The sequence below is a fragment of the Macaca mulatta genome, chromosome X, assembly GCF_049350105.2.
Source record: "Macaca mulatta isolate MMU2019108-1 chromosome X, T2T-MMU8v2.0, whole genome shotgun sequence".
Taxonomy (NCBI): Eukaryota; Metazoa; Chordata; class Mammalia; order Primates; family Cercopithecidae; genus Macaca; species Macaca mulatta.
Genome location: NC_133426.1, coordinates 135,920,289 through 135,942,560, shown reverse-complemented (window position 1 = coordinate 135,942,560; position 22,272 = coordinate 135,920,289). Strand labels below are relative to the sequence as shown.

The 22,272-nt window shown below is 36.3% G+C and overlaps 1 protein-coding gene across 8 annotated transcripts in view; it reads left to right on the top strand.

Annotated features, from left to right (window-relative positions):
- SMARCA1 (SWI/SNF related, matrix associated, actin dependent regulator of chromatin, subfamily a, member 1) overlaps positions 1 to 22,272 on the top strand; it is a 76,762-nt gene that overhangs the window by 42,547 nt on the left and 11,943 nt on the right. For all 8 annotated transcript variants that reach the window (XM_015128164.2, XM_077989579.1, XM_077989578.1 and 5 more), the window contains 5 exons: positions 90 to 203; positions 9,846 to 9,968; positions 12,286 to 12,418; positions 15,233 to 15,351; positions 15,463 to 15,675. In XM_015128164.2, the coding sequence (XP_014983650.1) occupies positions 90 to 203; positions 9,846 to 9,968; positions 12,286 to 12,418; positions 15,233 to 15,351; positions 15,463 to 15,675 (702 nt within the window). The remainder of the gene's footprint in view (positions 1 to 89; positions 204 to 9,845; positions 9,969 to 12,285; positions 12,419 to 15,232; positions 15,352 to 15,462; positions 15,676 to 22,272) is intronic.

Genomic DNA, 22,272 nt, shown 5'->3' with positions numbered 1-22,272 from the left:
TGTTCCATATATAACAGAAATAGCAAAAGATAAGTAAGTTTACTTCCTGTACTGAAAAGAACTGTATATAATATATTTTCCTCTCATAGGCTCCACGGCCTCCAAAACAGCCAAATGTTCAGGATTTTCAATTTTTCCCACCACGCTTATTTGAGCTCCTGGAAAAGGAAATTCTTTATTATCGGAAGACGATAGGCTATAAGGTATTTTTTCCATTTTTTAGATTAATTTAATATAATATTTAAAAATAATTTAATCTGTTAATCTAGACTAGAAGGTGTTGCATTTTGAGAGACTGTAACAGTAAATCACAACAGTGATGCTTTTAAAACCAAAGAGGAAGTTTAACTAGATGTAAAACATCTAACTACTCAATCACCAGTACAGTCATCACTAAATGAGATTAATGAAGGATTATGCAATATTTCAAAATAGTAATAACAACATGTTATTTTTATAATGCCAGTCTTTGAATAGTTAAAGAATATGTAGAGAGAACAATAGGTATGCATTTAAAAGCAAATATTAATATATGATAGGAAATTTTTGATCATTTCCTTAATAGGTCCAAGAAATAGTATTTCTGTCTTTATTGCTTATAGGTTGCTGAAAGCCTTGCTGGTGGGTAGTAGATTGTAGTCACTTAGGTGTTAAAGATAATGATAAACTTGATAGTGAATTATACAATTTTAAAATGATCTTTTGGTATTTGGAATTCTTATTTATATAGGTAGATAGAATCCTAGTTTTCATGAGTGAAATTTAATATTTGTCACACTAAATCTGTCGTATTGAGAGAGTAAGCATACCAGGTAATTTCTGTATGTTGAAACTGACTTCCTAGTGAATGGAGAGAGATGACTAAAGGTATAATAATGACTAATATTAAAAAATTATAAAATATTGGCTGGGCGCAGTGGCTCATGCCTGTAATCCCAGCACTTTGGGAGGCTGAGGCAGGAGGATCACTTGAGGTCAGGAGTATGAGACCAGCCTTGCCAACATGGCAAAACCCTGTGTCTACTAAAAATACAAAAATTAGCTGGGTGTGGTGGCAGGTGCCTGTAATCCCAGCTACTCGGGAGGCTGAGGCAGGAGAATCGCTTGAACCTGGGAGGTGAAGGTTGCAGTGAGCTGAGATCGCGCCACTGCACTCCAGTCTGGGTGACAGAGGGAGACTCCATCTCAAAAATAAAATAAAATGAAATAAATAAAATATTAACACAATTTTAATTTTATGAAGTGTTCTGTTTTATGAATTAACAGCTGTGTTTTAAATTTTATTTTGTAAACCTTTATCACAACTGGAACTGTGACCCATTATTTTAATTAGTAGCTGGAATGTGCCTAGAAAAGCTCCATGTATATAAGATACTTATATCTTAACTCATTTATATTTTGGAACTAGAATAGATCTTTAGGGTGAACATTCACATAAGACATAATACTAGTTTCAAAGAAAGTGAAAACAGTGATACACCAGAAGAAACAGGTAAGTTATAGGTTCAAATGCAAAATAAAAATAGGAAAATTAATAATTATTAACAATTATTATTTAATAATGAAGTAGTTACCTTATGAGGTAAACAAATACATATCTCATTAAGGTTTATAATAATTTTAGGTTTAGAATATTATTTTCTGCCGGGTGCGGTGGCTCACGCCTGTAATCCCAGCACTTTGGGAGGCCGAGGCGGGCGGATCACAAGGTCAGGAGATCGAGACCACGGTGAAACCCCGTCTCTACTAAAAATACAAAAAATGAGCCGGGCGCAGTGGCGGGCGCCTGTAGTCCCAGCTACTCGGGAGGCTGGGGCAGGAGAATGGCGTGAACCCAGGAGGCGGAGCTTGCAGTGAGCCAGGATCGCGCCACTGCACTCCAGCTTGGGCGACAGAGCGAGACTCCGTCTCAAAAAAAAAAAAAAAAAAAAAAAAAAAGGAATATTATTTTCTGTTACTTTCATTAACTGTTATTAGTGAGACTTGAAAGGAGAATTAATTGAAATGTTAGACCTCAGTAATAAATCAAATATTTGCATAGAACATTTTATAAGTTACAAAGTGCTTTAACACATACTGAGGTTGTTGATTCCTAACAACCTCATGAAGTAGGTGTTATTATCATCACTGTTTAATAGGTGAGGAAACTGAAGTTCAGAGAGGTTAAAGGACCTTGTTCAAGATCGTGGAGCTAACAGGGTTGCCATGGGTCCTGGTCTCACAACCAGTTTCTCAGTATTCAGATGTTCTGTTCATTCTACTCAGACATTCTGGGCTCTTTCTGCATGTGATGAAACCCTGTTTCTTTCTGCAGTCCTAAATAAGGACTGTGTTTACAATGGTGTGGCATGACATTTGGGAGTTAGGCCAAGTGGTAGTTGAGTAGCAACAATTAAAAAAATCATCTCTGATATAACTAATGCTCCTTCTTTGGAGATACTGAAATTTTGTTCCCCATGATAATTTACAGTGCCCACCACATTCTGGCCATGGGTCTGGTTTGAATATAAACAGTACCTTTCATTACAGGCAGTTTGTGGTTAGGGATGAAGTCTTACAGTGACTCTTTGGGTGGTGGCCAGCTGTAAGGAGATGGAGAAGAGAGGAAATCTCAGAAGATGGAGGAATGAAGGGACAGCTATTAAGGGTGGTAGAAAGGAAGGGGAAGAGGAGGGGGAAGTGTAAGTATTATAGAGGAAAGGGATGAATAGGGAGAGGGGAGATAGATGGCATGGAATTTGTGCTATTGCACCTTATTGTTTGCTCTTCCTCGTTTCCCTGAAAGAAGCAAGAGGAGAGGGAAAAAGAGTAAAAAGAGGACCTTTTTACAGAGTTTAATACCTATTTATTGAGCACTCCTCTGTGCCAGGTACTGGGCCAAGCACTTGGGTTAAAGCAGTGAATAAGACAGTCTTTCACCTCATGGAGCTTACATTCTAATAGAGGAGATAGGCATTAGATACTACAGTATAATAGTGGTGGCATTTGTGTGGTTCTGTGCTTACAAGTGATGCTAATGAAGGGAATATAACATGGGTATCTCATGTGGACTGGGAGATCAGGGAAGCGTTCCCTAAGGAAGTGTCATTTAAGCTGAGTTTCCAGAGATGTGAATAAGCTAAGTGAAGTGTGGGATAGAAAAGCTGAGGCAGGTAGCACCTCATATGCAAAGATCTTGAGGTGGGAAGGAGGATGGCTCCTTCTGGGAGCTCTAAGAAAGCCAGTGTCGTTAGGAACTGTTAAGAAAGAGGGTGACTTGAGATGAGGCTGCTGAGTGGGTAGAGTCAAATCATATGGAGGGCTTTGTAGGTCATATTAATGAGGTTGAACTTTAGCTTTAGAGTAAAGGAAACCCACTGAGATGTTTTTAAGGCAGGGAAGTGGGTGGGCGGGTGGTAAAGTAATACTAATAGCAGATACTTAGTCCTTACATGTGTTACTTATTGTTCCAAGTTATTTATAAATGTTAGCTCATTATCCTTCTAACAGCCCTTGAACTACATCCTTATTTTACAGATGAGGAAACTGAAGCATAGAAAGGTTGAGTCATTTGCCCTGAATAATTTTCTCAAGGTCATATAACTTATAAATGGTAAATTATGATCAGATTTACATTTTTTTTTTTTTTTTGAGACGGAGTCTGGCTCTGTCACCAGGCTGGAGTGCAGTGGCACAATCTTGGCTCATTGCAACCTCTGCCTCCCGGGTTCAAGGGAATCTCCTGCCTCAGCCTCCCCAGTAGCTGGGACTACAGGCACATGCCACCATGTCCAGCTAATTTTTGTATTTTTAGTAGAAATGGGGTTTCACTGTGTTGGCCAGGATGGTCTCGATTTCTTGATGTCTTGATCTGCCCGCCTCGGCCTCCCAAAGTGCTGGGATTACAGGTGTGAGCCTCCGCGCCTGGTCCAGATTTACATTTTTAAAAGATCACTTTGACTGCGATGCAGAGAATGGCAGGTTTATCCAAGGAAACCAGCCAGGAGGCTGTTGAAGTATCAGAATGAGAAGATGGTGGCGACTTGGACTGCGGTGGTGGTGGTGGAAGGAGAACCAGTCCCCTACTCCTCTACTCCTAGCCTTGTGCTCTCTTCAGCCACATCCTAGATTGCTTCCGTATTGTCTTAAGACTTGCCTTGATCCTCCCTATACATGCTTAGCTGAGGATTTACGAGACAAATAAGAATACCTTCTGGATATTGGTTCTTTCTGGACCTTGTCTCTTCCATTCTTTACTAGGAACTGTGGACCTGAGCTAAGGTGGGTTCTTTAATTGGGTGGTTTTTTGTTTGAGTTCAGAGAATAGACAGATTAGCAGGCATGTTAATCATCTTAAAAAGCTCCCTTTTAAGGATGATGTGATATGTAACCATTAGACATATCTTCTCAAGGCATAGCTAGCATTGCTTTATTTCCCCCTCATACCTTCAGAAAACTCATCAGGGCCACAAAGTGAATGGAACACTAGTTTATCCTCAAATGAACAAAACAAAACTGCTTTAGTGGAGTTACCTGGAATTCTGTATACACAGATTCTCAAAAAGGGACTCTTTCCCCATTTTCTGCCTGAAGGATTGTTAGCCAAGGGGAGATAGGTGATGCCCATAGCTATGGGCACTGTGGTTCATGGTTACGTTTTATCTGTGTTGAGTCCCCAAAGGCTTATTCTGTTGTGATTTGGAGTGGGGCTAGTGAAGGGCTCACAAGTTTTGAAGCAGTTGGTAGAGAGCGGTTTCCTTGTACTTCCTGGTTATTTGCATTTTTATTTTCTATTTTGCTCCCCCTTTCCCACCCTAATATTCAGCACAAGGTCACAGCAATATTGCTGATAATAAGATCTGGAGTTAAAGAGTTTTGTTTTATTTGAAGGTGAGAGAAGTATTTGTTTTGCCCTAACCACTTGGTGGACAGCAGTACATGATGTGCCTATTCTTGCTGTTATCTAGGCTTTGACCTTAGGCATATTCAAAAGCTTCATTGCTCTTTCGACTTAAAGGAGTTGTTATTTAATGCATGCAATCACTTGGTCACTAAAACCTTTATATTGGAAGAGGATGACTTAATTGAACTTTCAATTGCAGCATAAAAAATCCAGAATATCTGGACATTCCATTGAGTCTAACACCTGGAATGCAAGAGTTTTGCCACATTTGAAGCTTAATAAAGCTGTAGAACATTCTAACATTTATCCCCAATAAAAAATTCTTGAGGGACAAATATAAACATTTGATAAATGGAGAAAGTTCCATAATCTTTGTCAGTTTTGGTAATGTGTCATTGTGGGCCACCTATTTTTTCAGTGGTAGAACTAAAATGTGAGCTGATTTCAGGTTACTGCTTTTATTTTGTGTGGTGTCACATTTAATTCAGTATTCCATATTTTCTATGCAATGCTTGCTAAACTACTCCTAAGAAACAAGGCCAAAAAAATTTTTCACTACTTCATGGAATACAGTTCTTAATCACGAATTCTTTAGCATCTGACTAGAAATCCAAATAATAATTGAGATTTTTCCTTTAGAAAGATAACTTTTTATATATTGTGTTGCTGGAGATCATAATGAGACATAGAGTATGAAGACTTTAAATACCTCCTAGTTATCTATTCAGTACTATTGGTCTGTAATTTGTCTGCTTAATTTTTTTTTTTTGAGACAGAGTCTCACTGTCTCGCTGAGGCTGGAGTGCAGCGGCACTGTGTCAGCTCACTGCAACCTCCATCTCCTGGGTTCAAGCAATTCTCCTGCCTCAGCCTCCCGAGTAGCTGGGATTACAGGCACCCATCACCACACCCAGCTAGTTTTTATAATTTTAGTAGATACGGGGTTTCACCATGTTGGCCAGGCTGGTCTTGAACTCCTAACCTCAAGTGATCCACCCGCCTTGACCTCCCAAAGTGCTGGGATTACAGGTGTGAGCCACCACGCCTGGCCTATCTGCTTAATTTATAATGTAGCACTTTGAAATCATTCCAGGAAGCTTAATGCTGATATGAACCTCATGAGGCAAAAAAAATATGTCTTATTAAAATAATGACTATTAAGATTTTTTTATAGGAGGTGTATTAGTCTGTTTTCACACTGCTGATAAGGACATACCCGGGACTGGGTAATTTATAAAGAAAAGAGGTTTAATTGACTCACAGTTCCACATGACTCAGGGGGCCTCGCAATTGTGGCGGAAGACAAGAAGGAGTAAGTCACATCCTCCATGTTAGAAGGGAAGAGAGAACTTGTGCAGGGGAATTCCTCTTTATAATACCATCAGATCTCATGAGAATTATTCACTATCACGAGAACAGCATGGGAAAGACCTGCCCCCATGATTCAATTACCTCCCGTTGGGTCCTTCCCATGACACATGGGAATTATGGGAGCTACAATTCAAGATGAAATTTGAGTGGGGACACAGCCAAACCATATCAGCGGGAGATATAGGAATTTAGAAAATTTGAGCCTTTTCTAATTCTAAACATTTTAGCAGCTATTTGAGTATTTTCTAGAATTAAAATAGCAAACAAAGCTTTCATAAAGTCATTCTTGTTTTGCTATGTTAATTAATATGACCACTGGATATAGCATAAATTGCAGTGGATCCTAAAATCCAATGGTTTTATAAAATATTCTGATTTTGCTTGTATTAGAAGTTGAAAGGGGAAGTTTTTAGTATGGGGATGTCTGCATGGGAATAAGCATTTTTATTTTATTTTATGTGGGTATATTATCTATTTTCTGTCATAAATTAGATGTTTATAAAATATTTTCATTTTGTTAAAAATATAGTTTGTTGGACATGGAAATTTTGAAAATATTTAAGAGAAGAATATCTTAAGATCAAAGAGATTTCTTTCAATTAAAATTAAAATTTGAAATCAAAGTAATTTCACATACCAGGAATTTAAGGGGTCTATTCATTTTTAAAGCTGTATCTGTACTTTTTTAAAAAAATTATGAAGGATTTTTAAAAATAAAAAAATGTTGAAATAATTGTACAGTGAACACCCATATATACACCACATATATTTGACAGTTTACATCTTATCGTATTTGCTTTTTCACCTATTTTTCCATTTATCTGGCCCTCTGTCATATGGGTGTTTATCTTATCATTATGCATCTCAAAGTTGCAGACATAAGTACATTTTACCCAGGAACACTTCAACATGCATGTCATTAGCCAGTCATATTTTGTTTATGATTTTTTAAAGTAACATTTACATAGAGTGAAATATATAAACCTTAAGTGTACCATTCATTGTTTTTTCACAAATGCATACTCTTATGTAACTTGAACTCCTCCTATAAAGCTATAGACCATTACTGTCACCCTAGAAAGTGCCTCTTCCTAGTGACCATATGCACTCCTCAGATGCAACCACTGTTCTGATCTTTCCCTCCATAGATTAGATTTTTAAGTTTTGTTCTAGAATTTCACATAAATGGAATCATACCATATGTATAAGGCTTGTTTCACTTAGCATAATGTTTTAGAGATTCAGCCATGTTGTCCCATGTATCTGTGTGGCTCTTTCCTTTTGATTGTAGAACCCCTATTCCATTGTATGGATAGGCCACAGTTTGCTTATCCATTCTCTTGATGGTCATCTGGGCTGTTTTCTGGCTTTTGGCTATGATGAGTAAAGCTACTGTGAAGAATCTTGTCAAAGTCTTTGTATAGATAACGTTTTCCTTTCTTTGCGTAAATACTTAGGAATGGAATTGCTGGTATGCCTGTAATTTTAACACTGGGTTTAGCTACTGAAGAGAAGTTGTTTTTAATCATGCTATGACTGGGCTACATTTCATTTTAAATGTACACCTTCTTTTCCATTTCCGTTTGCCACCATCGTAGTCCAGATGATCATGCCTCATTTCTAGATTATGATAGTTCAGCAGGTTCTCTTACCTGTCAGTCGCTTCCCCACTTCAGTCCATTCAGCAGAAGGCTTACAGGTAAAAACGCTACATTTTGATACTTCACTCCCTTGTTCAAAAGTCTGCAGAACCTTCTGTGTAGTTTTAAGACCCTGTAAATCTGTCTCTACCTGGCCTTGTTTCTTATCTCTTTTCAACATAAACCCTATGTGTGCCTTCCGCACATTTCTGCCTTCATGTTTTTGCTCATACTGCCCTAGCCTAGAATATTCTTTCTTCCTTCTCCATCTCCCCAAATCCTTAGAGTCCTTAAGGTACAGCTCAAAATTCCACAACTAGTTTGTGAGCTCCTTGTGGGCAAGGACCATATCTAATATAGGTAGAGTTTCCCTAATTCAAAAATCTGAAATCTGACATGCTCCAGAATCCAAAACCTTTTGAGCCCTGACATTGCACCCAAAGGAAATGCTCATTGGAGCATTTTTTTGATTTCGGATTCTCAAGTTAGAAATGCTCAACAGATAAGTGTAATGCAAATATTCCAAACCCCCCAAAAATCTGAAATCTGAAACACTTCTGGTCTGAAACATTTGGGATAAGGGATAAAACCTAAAGTTATATTCCAGTCAATACTTATGATAGTTCTACGTAATAGACATTTAGTCAATACCTGCTAATTTGATTGCCTGATACTGATGATTACAGGTGAGTCTACTTTCTCAGTATTTCTTTTTAATGCTCAGTTAGGTTTTATACTTGAAGAACTATTGTCCTTAATAGTTATTGTTTAAAGGTTATTTTTAAGTTGCAATGATATAGTTCTAAACTCTATGAAATACATACAACAATGAGAAAAATGCACTCTAATATGTATTATAATTACAGGGTAGTAAAACCATGACTACCAGATGCCCCTAGGGAATGAGTCATTTGTGATATGTGTGCATTTCAAGCAGTGGAAGGCTTACTGCCAGCCCTTTTATTTTCATGTTTAATGGAATGCTATAAAGTGTAGTACACGTTATGTACTTGCCCTCTTAAATCAATGTGCTTCCTTGTAGCTGCAGATGCACATAGCGATGATATCAGGCTTTAGGCTGAGAGGCTTCATTTGTTCCTCCATACACACAGTATAGTTCAGCCCCATACTGCTGAACCACACTGGTTGTATATGCTCACTGTGATACACTGAGGCTCTGCAGGCTACAGTTTTGAGATACAGGTGGCAGCTTGCTTTCTTGGAGAGCTGAGCTTCTGTCCTCATCTTTTGAACTTGAGTTCTGTTCTCAGTTGTCACTGTATTTGCAGTTCTGTGCCCAAAACACCATATATGATTTCTGTTGGTCACTGCTGTTGTTAGTCTTTCCCCTCCTTGACCACTGGTCCTATCATAGCTATTTGTGTGCTCTACTATACCCTTCCCTCTTATATTCTCTGTTTCTTCTTTTTTCTTCATTATCCTGTTATGTTTTCCAAACTTTCGATTTTATGTAAAAATGCTCTCTCCCCTTACATACCTTCGCAGGCAATAAAAGCACTCCTTTCTTTTTGCACATTGAACTGATCAGACTGTTGGATGTAATGTTTAGGTGCATTGCCACTTCTCCATTCTGCTCTGTGTTGCCAGGGTAATATGGGTTCTTTTTTCTTTTTACTGCCAAACTTTTTGTTTGTTCTGTATATTACAATAGTATAAGGATAGACTTTGTTCCAGAGTATAATCATATCTGAAATCTAATGTGGCATTTACTAATGAGTTTTAACTATGGAATATCATGTGGCACAATAATGGTTTTTACTTCAATAGGATCATGGTAGCAGAAATGTGGAGAGGACCATGTGTCATTCTGACTATGATTTTATATTGTTTACTCTTGAAATAACTCTAAAGATTGATAAGGCTGTGTATATACAGCCTTAGTAATTAATTTTTCTCGTCAGTGTACTCTTAGTTTGTCTCTTGATTTATAGGTCCCAAGGAATCCTGATATCCCAAATCCAGCTCTGGCTCAAAGAGAAGAGCAAAAAAAGATTGATGGAGCTGAACCTCTTACACCAGAAGAGACTGAAGAAAAGGAAAAACTTCTCACCCAAGTAAAGTATTTTCAATGGCTGAAATATTTACAGTCAATCGATAGAAAAAAAGAAAATACAGATCACACTTAATTTTTTTTGTATGGGCCTAGTATCCTAGTTTGACACACCAGCAAAACTCAGGGCTATTTTGTAAACATGTTTAGACCAAAATCCCTATTTTTAAAAATTGATCTTATAGAATATGCCCTTTTGGAAATACTGGGTAGTATGTATATGCAAAATATAAGTGTAAAGTATTAGCAATATGACACACATTTTGCCAATTGTAATAAGGTCAGTGAATCCACATTTGAATTCTGATAGACAGTAGTTATTAACATATTCTTTTTTGTTTTTTGAGACAGTCTTGCTCTGTCACCCAGGCCGGAGTGCAGTGGTGCAATCTCAGCTCACTGCATCCTCCACCTCCCGGGTTCAAGCGATTCTCCTGCCCCAGCCTCCTGAGTAACTGGGATTACAGGCACCCGCCACCGTGCCTGGCTAATTTTTGTGTTTTTAGTAGAGATGGGGTTTTGCCATGTTGGCCAGGCTAGTCTCAAACTCCTGACCTCAAGTGATCCGCCCACCTTGGCCTCCCAAAGTGCAGCTGATATTACAGGTGTGAGCCAACGGGCCAAGCCTGTTATTAGCATATTCTTGAAAATTTAAATTTCTTTTGTTTATAGGTGTGAATTGTCTCCAGAAGTTATATTCCATTAATTTTTTATTAATAGAATAATTTCGTAATTTTCAAAATTATTTTTATTTTTTTTTAGAATTTTCATGCAATGATATTTCTGAAACTTTTTAAGGTGATCATTGTATAACAATTATTAAATTAGAAAGGCTTCCATTTGAACAAAATATTAATGCTTTCAAGTTACTATTGCTATAACGAGTTTTACGAGTGTTCTACTTCTAAAATAAACTATGGAAGGTAAAAAGAATTTCAGCACAGAAGGCTTGAGAAAGCCAAAATGTGTACTTGTAAGACATTACTTTAGTATAGAGGGTTGCCAGCAAGATTTATTTATTCAACAAATTTTGAACAATGTGCAATGCATAATAGCAGGTAATTCTCCGCATTAATTATTGAAAGATAGTTTTTATATTTATATGTTATTTATTATATAGGTCTTTGCTGTAACATGTAATTTTATTGTATGTGTATTGGATTTTCACAAATTACATTCATAAGTTTTTGAACCAAATGCCTGGAAGTAATAAAGTTTAGTTTGAAAATATAATTGCAGATGGCTGAATATTAGAACTTACCACAGGATAAAATAAAACATTTAAATATTCATCTTCTGTTTTCAAAATGTATTTCCTGAATGCAAAAGTGAAGTTACGGCTTTAGAATGCTACATGGCTTGGAGTATATTGTGAATGTATGGTATAACATGAATATACAATCTCAACTGAGATAATATTTTAGTTTGTGATTAGAAATATAATCAGTTTTCTGCCCCTCCTAGTAGATGAATTCATTTTTGTCCTTCTCTGCTACCTTAAATAATTAATCTTTTTCAAAAACCATGGCAGTACATAGGAACAAAATGTGGGGTCATCTGAAATCTTTATCGACTAAAAGCCAGGGATAGAGTTTTGCAATGTCTAGAGTATCACGTTTATGTGAGTTGGGGCTCGAGGAGTGGAAAACAAATTTTTGGTCTTGTGACTTCACAGACATGCTAATAATGCCAAGGGAATTTAAAACACTGGCTAAAGTGTTTATGTTTTAGTAAAGAAATTGAGTGGCTCCAATAACATTCTGCTTGTAGAAGTTCTATTTAGGAACATAATTTAGAACAGAAATTATTTATTCCCACTAGTTCAGAATGATGTAAAGAGTTAGAATTTTTTTTTTTTTTGCATTCTCTTTTGGTTATTCTCAGTGTTCTTTTGATTTAGTGTATCCACATTTCTCTCTCTTAATTTACATGGGAACAGATCTGTGAAAAAAATCATTGAAGTACTAGAATATCACGACTTCAGCATTTATATTAGCATTTTTATTTTCATGCATTTGTATTTTAATGTAGTAGGCATCTATAAAATATGAAATTAAAAACTACAGAAAATCTTAGAACTATATATCAACTTTAAGTACTTGGAGAGGATTACATTCTCTTTGTAATAGAAAAGCAGTTATTTCTGTAACAACTCTCACTCAACTTTTGATTCCAACATAAAATATGTGCAATTTTATGAGGAGAAACATTTTAAGTCTTTTAAAGTGTTTTAAAATGTATCATTGTATAGAAGTAAATAGGACAATAAATGGATTTATTAATTTAACCTCTATTGATAATGCTTAACTTTTTGTTCACAGGGTTTCACAAACTGGACTAAACGAGATTTTAACCAGTTTATTAAAGCTAATGAGAAATATGGAAGAGATGACATTGATAACATAGCTCGAGAGGTAGAGGGCAAATCCCCTGAGGAGGTCATGGAGTATTCAGGTTTGTATATAATTTGAAACATGGTGTTGTATTTTAACGTTATTCATTTATGTAGCACCAGTTTAATTGTACCTTTGTTCAGAGATGTTTTAAACTTTTATGAATAAGACATAGATGAGAGTATAAACTGTACTTGTGTTTCTATGAAAAGATTATAAGATTTATCCTAACAAACTGACGGCTGTTGTTTCTATCACCTAGCTAAAAGAGCCAAATAAAGCTCGATAAAACAAGGGTGGCTATTGGATAAGCATTGACAAAATTAGTTTCCCACCTTCCCACCTCTGGAATTTGGTCCTCTTCTGGTTCAGTTCTGAGATTCATATTCAGTGGACTGAATTCATGCCTTTCTTTCTAGGTCGTCCTTAATGTAGAGAGTTCCCGTCAGGCCCATTTAGATGCTCAAACACCCTCAGAGTTCCAACCTTTTCCAGAGAGTTCCTGTGGGTCCCATTAACTTGAGGCTAGTGGGCATAGAGCTGAAAAGGTTGCTTTAATCAATCTGTTAACTGGTCCTCGAATCGTCTCCCTCTCTTACTCACCTGTGTTGTTGAGCTTGACCAGAATCAGTGTAGCTGCTGAAGCATATGGATTTTTTTTACACTTACTGGTTTATTATAAAGGATATTGCAAAGGATACAGATGAAGCGTGTAGGGCAAGGTATGGGCCAAGGGGCGCAGCGCTTCAGTGCCCTCCCTGGGCATGCCACCCTCCAGAAACCTCCTCGTGTTTAGCTATCCAGAAATCTTATTAAAAATAGGTAAATATGTCTAGCAAGTTTTCTATATGTAGTATATAGGACTTTTCTAACTTCCAAATAGGTTCAGCTCTTAAAATTATAATTTGAAACAAGATGTTTAGAATCTGGAGCATTTTTTGTCATTGAAACAATGGCAAAGTAGGTTTAAGTTTACAAAGTAGGTTTAAGTTTCTATGATAGCCCCTGCCCCAAATCTATTTAACCTAACCACTGAAATTCTGTTTTTGCAATAGTAGGAAAGAAATATTACAGTAACAATAAATATACTAAAGATTAATAATGGCTAGGAACAGCTTTTAATTTATCTAGCATGCTAGTACTTGAAGAAATCCAGATTTAAGTAGAGAGATTTTTTTTTCTTCTGGAAATCTAAAAGGGTCTTCTGGGGGAATTTAGAGGTCAGTTGTATTGAGTTTTTATTACATATAACATTAAGTTTATGAACTTCCTTTTCCTTGATACCAGCATGACATTACTATTACTCTGAACATTTAGCACATAAATTTAGGGCATTTGGAGGCTTAGGGGAAAAAATAGATTGAAGAGAGAAATTTTAGCATCAAGAGTTGAATGAAAAGAATGTAAAAGGGTATGTGCAGAGAGATTTTTAAGAAGAATTTTCTTCAGAAGATAGACAGGGAGATAACATCAGTGTGTGTGAATTTGCAAGAAAAAATGTGATTTAAAAAGATTGTCCTGTCAGACATTCTTTCAAATTTGACACCAGGCCAGGTGGCATGACTAGCTCAGGACTATTTAATTGCTGCCTGCCAGGTTGGGGGCCATGTCACAGGGTGGGGACATTGCAATGAGTTTGTTGTAGTTGGTTACAGTAAGAGAAGAAATGTATACAATTGGCCACCCTTGAATATACAGTATCTTGTACATAGCAGTTGTTTAAATATTTGTTGAATGATTGAGTGAATGAATAAATGAACACAGGTGCTTATAAAAATCAGAGTGCTCACATACCTTTCTTGATAGGCTCTAAAAATGAAAAGCTTGAGGATGTGGAGTATGTCATTAAAAGGCCTTTCATTGAAGTCATAAGATGTGACATATTAATACAGCCAGATTATTTGGCTCATCTGTAAAATCTGGTTGAGTGACTTGAAGTATTTTTCAGTGTGTATGCAATTAAAATCCCAATGAGGTTTTTTTTTTTTTTTTTTTTTTAATAATGAGAAAAGGGTATTCCAAGTAAGTTTAAAAACACACTATTGGTCATTGGAAATACCGTAAGATGATTACTGAGTGATTCCAAAAGCAAATGACAATTTCAGGAGAAATGGCTGCTCCATAGAAAAAATTTGAACAATCTGTTCATAATAGCTTGTTTTTTTTGTTTATTTGTTTGTTTTTGAGACAGAGTGTCACTCAGTCACCCAGGCTGGAGTGCAATGGTGTGATCTTGGCTCACTGCAGCCTCCACTTTCCGGGTTCAAGCAATTCTCCCGCTTCAGCTTCCCGAGTAGCTGGAATTACAGGCGCGCACCACCATGCGCAGCTAATTTTCATATTTTTAGTAGAGACGAGGTTTCACCAGGTTGACCAGGCTGGTCTCAAACTCCCAACCTCAGGCAATCTGCCCACCTCGGCCTCCCAAAGTGCTGGGATTACGGTGTGAGCCACTGCGCCCGGCCCATAATTGTTTTTGCATGCTAGGAAGCTATATTCACAGTTTATATATTGCTCTCTCCTGTGTCACTTTATGTGTTTGGTCCCTTTTCTATCATGTTTGAGTAAAAAGCCTATCTTACATCAGTGTCTGCACCATCTTTTGAAATCCTAGTCATTTGGGATGGATCATAAGATTCCATACTATTTCATGAAGGGAACATTGCTAGCCTAAAACCTTGTTGAGGTCTTATTTTTAAGTGAAAAGTTAGTAGTATTTAATAATTGAACATATTATATATATAAGATGAATGTGAATCTTAATTTTAAGAAGCACAAGCTTACTGCATTATTTCCCATTAATTCCTTATTCTACAATTCCTTGGATTTATTTGCTTAAATAATAGGATTGTAAAGAAATAACTCTGTTTTTCAGCTGTATTTTGGGAACGTTGCAATGAATTACAAGACATTGAGAAAATTATGGCTCAAATTGAACGTGGAGAAGCAAGAATTCAACGAAGGATCAGTATCAAGAAAGCCCTGGATGCCAAAGTACTATATTTTATGTCAAATTATTATTAGATCGTCTTAATTGATATGGTGGTCAGCTTTGACTTCTTACTGCACGTTCAATTAAAAGCACTATTTTGTTTAAATACACAGATTGCAAGATACAAGGCTCCATTTCATCAGTTGCGCATTCAATATGGAACCAGCAAAGGAAAGAACTATACTGAGGAAGAAGATAGATTCTTGATTTGTATGTTACACAAAATGGGCTTTGATAGAGAAAATGTATATGAAGAATTAAGACAGTGTGTACGAAATGCTCCCCAGTTTAGATTTGACTGGTTTATCAAGTCTAGGACTGCCATGGTATGTATTCCTTTCTTACCGATTTCCTCCAACTTTATATTTTGAAAAATTTCAGACGTCATATATCCTTCACCTAGATTCTTCAATTAACATTTTGGCACATTGGTGCTCTCTCTTTCTCTCTCTCTGTATATATATGTATACATATGCAGCACCTATACATACCTGTAGAATCTATACTTTGTATTAAAAATATGGGGGCATCTATATTCTATATTCTGAAATGCATATCTATAGTTTATATTTATAAGTATACTTAACTATATTTCTGAACCATTTGAAAATTACTGACAATGTGAGTGTTCACCTCTAAATACTTAAGCATATATCTCCTGAGAATAATGACATTTTCTTACATAACCACAGTCCCACCTGAAAACATTGATTCAGTAATGTCATTTAGTATACAGTCCATGTGTAAGATTTTCCAGTGGTCCCCAAAATGCTCTTTATAGCTGTTTTTTTAAAATTGATGATCCTACAAGTTTCACACATTGCATTTCGTTGTTGGGTCTCTTTAATCTCTTTTAATCCACAACTTTTTGGTTTTCGTGATCATGACTTTTTAAAGGTGTCCAGGCTAGCTGTCTTGTAGAATGTCCCACATTGTGGATTTGCCTCATTACTCATTGTAAGATTTAGGTTCAACATATTTGGCAAGAGTGCTATGGAAGTGATGTTATGTATTTTTTATTGCATCCCATCAGAAGGCACATTATGTCATGTTGTCACACTGTTGGTGATGCTAAGTTTGGTCACTTGTTAATGTGCTGATCTTCAGAGCTCTCCACTTTAGAGGTATATTTTCCCATTTGTAATTAAGCAGATTATACTTGAGACTATGTGAGTGACTTAAAGATGGGCTTTCAATGAAAAGGAGTTGTTGCCTGAGTTGAGTTTTTTTTTTTTTAGGAAACAGAATATTTAAGTTGAAGAGATATTTTATTTTAGCTTATGTGATTTCCTCCATTACTTTCTAATGCGAATTGTGTTCCTATTCTAGTCCTACTTAGCAGTGGTGTTCACGATGATTTTGAAATACATGTAACACATTTTTAATGTTGACATTGTTAATCTTTTGTCAGCCAAGGTAATTAAGACAAAAGTAGATTTATGCAGCCTAAGAATTAAAAGCAACCAGAAACTAACAATCCAAACAATATTTTTGTGACTAATCATAAAATAGGATACATTTTTCTTAGCTGCTACCTGTCATAAATATCTTTTTGTCTAAAAGTTGGGACTGAGTGTGAAACAATGCTTAATATTTTGCTTGACTCACTTTATGTTTTCAGTTCAAGTTGAATAAAAAGAAAGGAAAAATCTGGGTTACTGTAGTGAAGACATTAATTTTGGCAGGTGCTTTAGAAGATCACATATTTGTTAAAACTCTAACAAAAATTTAGAGTGTGTGGAATATGTCCATCAAATTTATGAATGGCGTATGCTTGGAGAGCTAGCAGACATTTTAGACCAAGCCATGATCCAGAAGGAACTAGAGCAGTTGGAATGATGGGTCAGTTGAATCTAGCAACACAACATTTATTTATTTATTTATTTTGGTATGTATGTAGGCATTTATTTATTTATTTTGAGACGGAGTTTCACTCTTGTCACCCAGGCTGGAGTGCAGTGGTGCAATCTCGGCTCACTGCAACCTCCACCTCCCAGGTTCAAGCAGTTCTCCTGTCTCAGCCTCCCGAGTAGCTGGGATTACAGGCGCCTGCCACCACGTCCAGCTAACTTTTGTATTTTTAGTAGAGACGGAGTTTCACCATGTTGGCCAGGCTGGTCTCAAACTCCTGATCTCATGTGATCCACCCGCCTCGGCCTCCCAAAGTGCTGGGATTATAGGCATGAGCCATCGCGCCCAGCAAACATGACATTTAATAGGGATAAGTGTAAAGTGCTATACTTGTACAAAAGACTATGAAAAGATATATATGTTAGCAAGATACAGTAGGAAGAATTAAGAAAAGAATAAAAAAGATAGGTAATCTGTAACATGAAGGACTGAGGTTAGATATAGGGGAGAGTTGTTTTATAGGGTTCTTTGGGTCATTGAAATAGATTATTGAAGAACAATGTAGAATAGCTTTTCATCAGCCTTTGAAAGTGGAATTCTATTTTGACTCTCTGAAGACATTGGTGGTGAGTTACTTGGCCTTTTAAGGTCCCTTTTAGCACGGTGAATCTATGACTATGTTTAGCAGAGAACTCCTTTTAAAAGCCATGCGGGATAAATCTTTTAGCCATTTGGGGTTTTATACATGTAATGATTTAATTTAGAGCACCACTAACAGCTTGTAAAAGACAAATGCCTAGCTGCATTTGTCAGTTAATCATGTTTTAGAACAAACATACCCTTTTCTGTGATAGAATAGTTATTGAATTTTGAGTTTTTATTTCAGTGATATTTTGCTATTTTTTTTTAAAAGATTGAGAGCTTAATGCTGTTTTCAGTTTCTGGAATCATTAAACCAGTAGGACGAAACGCATTCAAACTGCAAGGAAAATCTTATACTGTTTATAATGTGAACACAACTGTGGAACTACATAACCTTATTTTATTTTCTAAGAAAAATATCCAGTATAATATTACCAACCACTAGATGTCTCTGAACTCCCTTGTAAAAAATCTGTTTTTCCTCCATCTTCTTTTTACAAAACATTTACCTCTGTACTCTTTCTTTACCGAGAAATTTAAATCTCAAGTATATTTTCTAAAAAGCACATATTAACTATTTAAATGATCATAAAATGAAATCTTTTTTTGTCTGTTAAAGATGAAGACATTTCTGTCTTCAATTACCTTCTAGAAAGTGGAATTTATTATTTCTGAACAATCTTCAAAAACCTGCAATAGTTTATTTTGTATTTAAATATTTTAATTGAAAAGTTTTATTTATTATTTTTTTCTATTAAATTTTTATTTCCCTTCTAGTTAATGGATAATTTTTGCTTATAATTCTGGATTTAGAGTATAAATAATATATTTTAAAATACACATACATTTGGAACTTCTTTTTAGAATATTTCATGATAATATCAACAATTAGGAAATTATAGAGATGGATTGATGGTCATTGATGATCTTCTTTTCCCCTTTCATTTTTAATAACTGTTCTGTATAGTGAATCACATTCACAATCTGGGAAGAGAAACTGCCCCCTTTGAAAGAGGCACTTGTGATTTCTGAAATACAAAGAAGTTGTTTCACTGAAAAATCCCGTCTTAGAACTACAGAGAATGTAATTTGATATGTGAGTGTGTCACTGTGTTCAAATGAAAATCTTACTAATGATTGAACTTAGCTTACTAAAGATACCTTTAAAAATGATCTTGCTTAAAGATGACCCTTTTCTTTCTTAGAGACATGAATAGTGTGAAATGCATCTTATAAAAAGTAGAAACCTTGATAGTTATATTTTATTCAGAGATCTCAAAGTACTGAATTCATGGCTTCTGACTTAACTAACAGTCATAAAGTGCTTAAAGGCACGAACTTCCGCTTCTAAATATGACTCACTTTGAAAGCCTTCAGCTAAAGGTTGCAGATTTCTTTGAGGCTCTTTTTCATTAAAAAATGCTAGCTATACAAAAGAGAAAATGAGTTTCAGTTCAATTTCTCTGTACTAAAAGGATTGTGATTTCTTTCTCTGAGAATTTGTGTGGTCTTTAAGTAAGTAATCAGTCTCTATTGAACTACATAAACAAGTAGGAAGGATATGATCAACTTAGCTTTTTAAGCTCAGAGCGTATGAATTGCCCTACCATTTTCTTTCTAAGAAAACCATCTTAGAATGAGGTCATAGTCTTAGGATAGTCAAAAACTATCAGCGTTAAAAGGACCTTTACCAAATAACCATAAGAGGAAGTAATACTTTGTATTTATATGGTACGTTTTATATAATGCTTGCCAGTTCCTTTACCAACATTAGCTTAATTTTCTTGCCACTTCTTTTAGGAATGTCAGGAGAGTGTCTCTGTTCATTTAGTGACAGACTAAACGTGACTGGGAGATTCGAGAAGAATCTGAGAGGTCCAAAAGATCTAGCACGTTAGTCAGTTTACTGCAAAGGACATGTGGAAAGAGTACCCAAAATTCAATCAGTATTTCTTTGTACCTTCTTAGATCTTTCTAAGTACTTAAAGTAGAAAAAGCAGAATTTAACTCTCTGAAATAAGGAACTTTTCTTGATAGAACCATTTATTGTATTATTTGCAGGGTTGCTTTGACTCTTAATTTTAGTTTTAAAAAAAAATCTTACCTTTTAACCTCTGGGGAGCTTTTTCCTTTTCCAGCCAGCTCAAGAGCTTGTGTGTACATTGCCTGTGGCCTTGTATATATTAGAGTTGAATCCGAGTATTAGTAATTAGTCATTACAATTACCCTGTCTGTTGTAGTAGTTTCAATGCATTTTTCTGATAGCATCTCAGAAAGAGAATCACATACTGTGGTATACAATGTAATAAAAATTTTGTTATTACTGCTTGTCTTCAAATCACAGCTTTATTATAAATGAAAGTGTTTTCTATTTAAAAGGTAAGAAAATGACATTCTCCATTAGAATTGTAGGAAAAAAATACTTTTTAGAAAATACTGCTTTGGCTCTTTATTAACCTCCCTGTTTTTGGCTTATCAGGAGGTATTAAATATTAATTAGGTTATTGGTTCGGCACAGGATATTTTATAAATTATCAGTCCAGTCAGAAATGGATTTTCTTTACAGATACTTTAGAAAAATGACAGTCAAATTAAAAAATTGCCAACTTGTTCTATAGTCACAGTAACACTTCTTTTTGCTGCTTATGGAGTGTAGTCTAGGAAAATTTCATAAGGAAAGACAGCTACTCATGATTTTTAATTTCCATGTTAGTACTTAATTGTGTGATAACAGCTAATTTTTTTTTTCTCGGCTTACTGCAACCTCCGCCTCCCGGGTTCAAGTGATTCTTGTGCCTCAGCCTCCCAAGTAGCTGGGATTACAGGTGCACACCACTATGACCGGCTAATTTTTAATGTTTTTGGTAGAGATGGGATTTCACCATATTGGCCAGGCTGGTCTTGAACTTCTGACCTCAAGTGATCCGCCCACCTTGATCTCCCAAAGTGCTGGGATAACAGGCATGAGCCACTGCGCCCAGCCTAATATTGATATTTTAGAGCATTACATTCTTAGTAGAGTATGAAAAATATGAATTAATACATCATTGGTAAAATTGATAAACTGTAAAATGTACTGATGGGTTCTTCTTGACTATAGAATTAAAATATTTGAAACCACATATATTTATGCACTTAGGAATTTATTACTTCCTCGTGCACTTAAAAGACTAAAATGTTCTTTTCTTATTAAAATTTTAATTTTTTAACAATAGGGTCTTTATCGCTTTTGCCCAGCTGGAGTGCAGTGGCATGATCACGGGTCACTGTAGCCTAAAACTCCTGCACTCAAGCAAACCTCCCACCTCAGCCTCTGAAGTAGCTAGGACTACAGGCACATGTCACTGCACACAGCTGGCCTTTTCGGTTTTTGTGAAGATGGGGTCTCACTGTGTTGCCCAGGCTGGTCTTGAACTCCTGGGTTCAAGCAGTCCTCCTGCCTCGGCCTCCCAAAGTATCAGGATTACAGGCATGAGCCACTGTGCCTGGCCACAATTATTAATAGTTATATTTAAAGAGACCAGCATAGCACTTGACTCAGAGTAGGCGTTCAGTGAATAAATGGGCATAGAACTGTTGTATTTAAGTTTGCTTCCATCCCATAGACTCCTACAGTTGGACCAGATTTGGATAGAATGCGAGCAGATATGCCAGTGGGTTGGAGTTCATTTTAATTTTCCTTTAATCTAACTTTTTCTAAGGTTAGACTTTATTTGGCTATCATCCCTGCAGCTTTTATTTATTCATAAGCTTGAATAGCCAGTTATAAATGTGTTTTATTATGCAGCAATAGTGTTCGATTTGGCACCTTGAACTGTTGTAACAATCTGACATAAGATACGATTAATGCACTAACGGGGTGCATTTAAGGTATTTATTCTTACGCATTACCTTGTGAGGAAGTGATACAACATTTTCTTTTTTTTCTTTTTTTTTGAGACGGAGTCTTGCTGTGTTGCCAGGCTGGAGTGCAGTGGTGCAATCTCAGCTCACTGCAACCTCTGCTTCCCGGGATCAAGTGATTCTCCTGCCTCAGCCTCCCGAGTAGCTGGGACTACAGGCCTGTGCCACCACACCCAGCTAATGTTTTGTATTTTTAGTAGAGATGAGGTTTCACCATGTTGGCCCGGATGGTCTCGATTTCTTGACCTCATGATCTGCCCACCTCGGCCTCCTAAAGTGCTGGGATTACAGGTGTGAGCCACCGTGCCCAGTAATACAGTAGTTTCTAAACAGCAATGCTTAAGCAGCAGCAGTTACATAAAAGCATCATAACATTTAATACTTGTTTGTGAAATGTAGGACATGTTTATTTGAATATTAACTCTCATATAATTGCCTGTGTGCATTTTAGTATAGACTGCCATTGCTTTTTGTTAGTATGATAGAGATTCAAAAGTGACTAGGAACCTGGGAAATATACTGCAGAA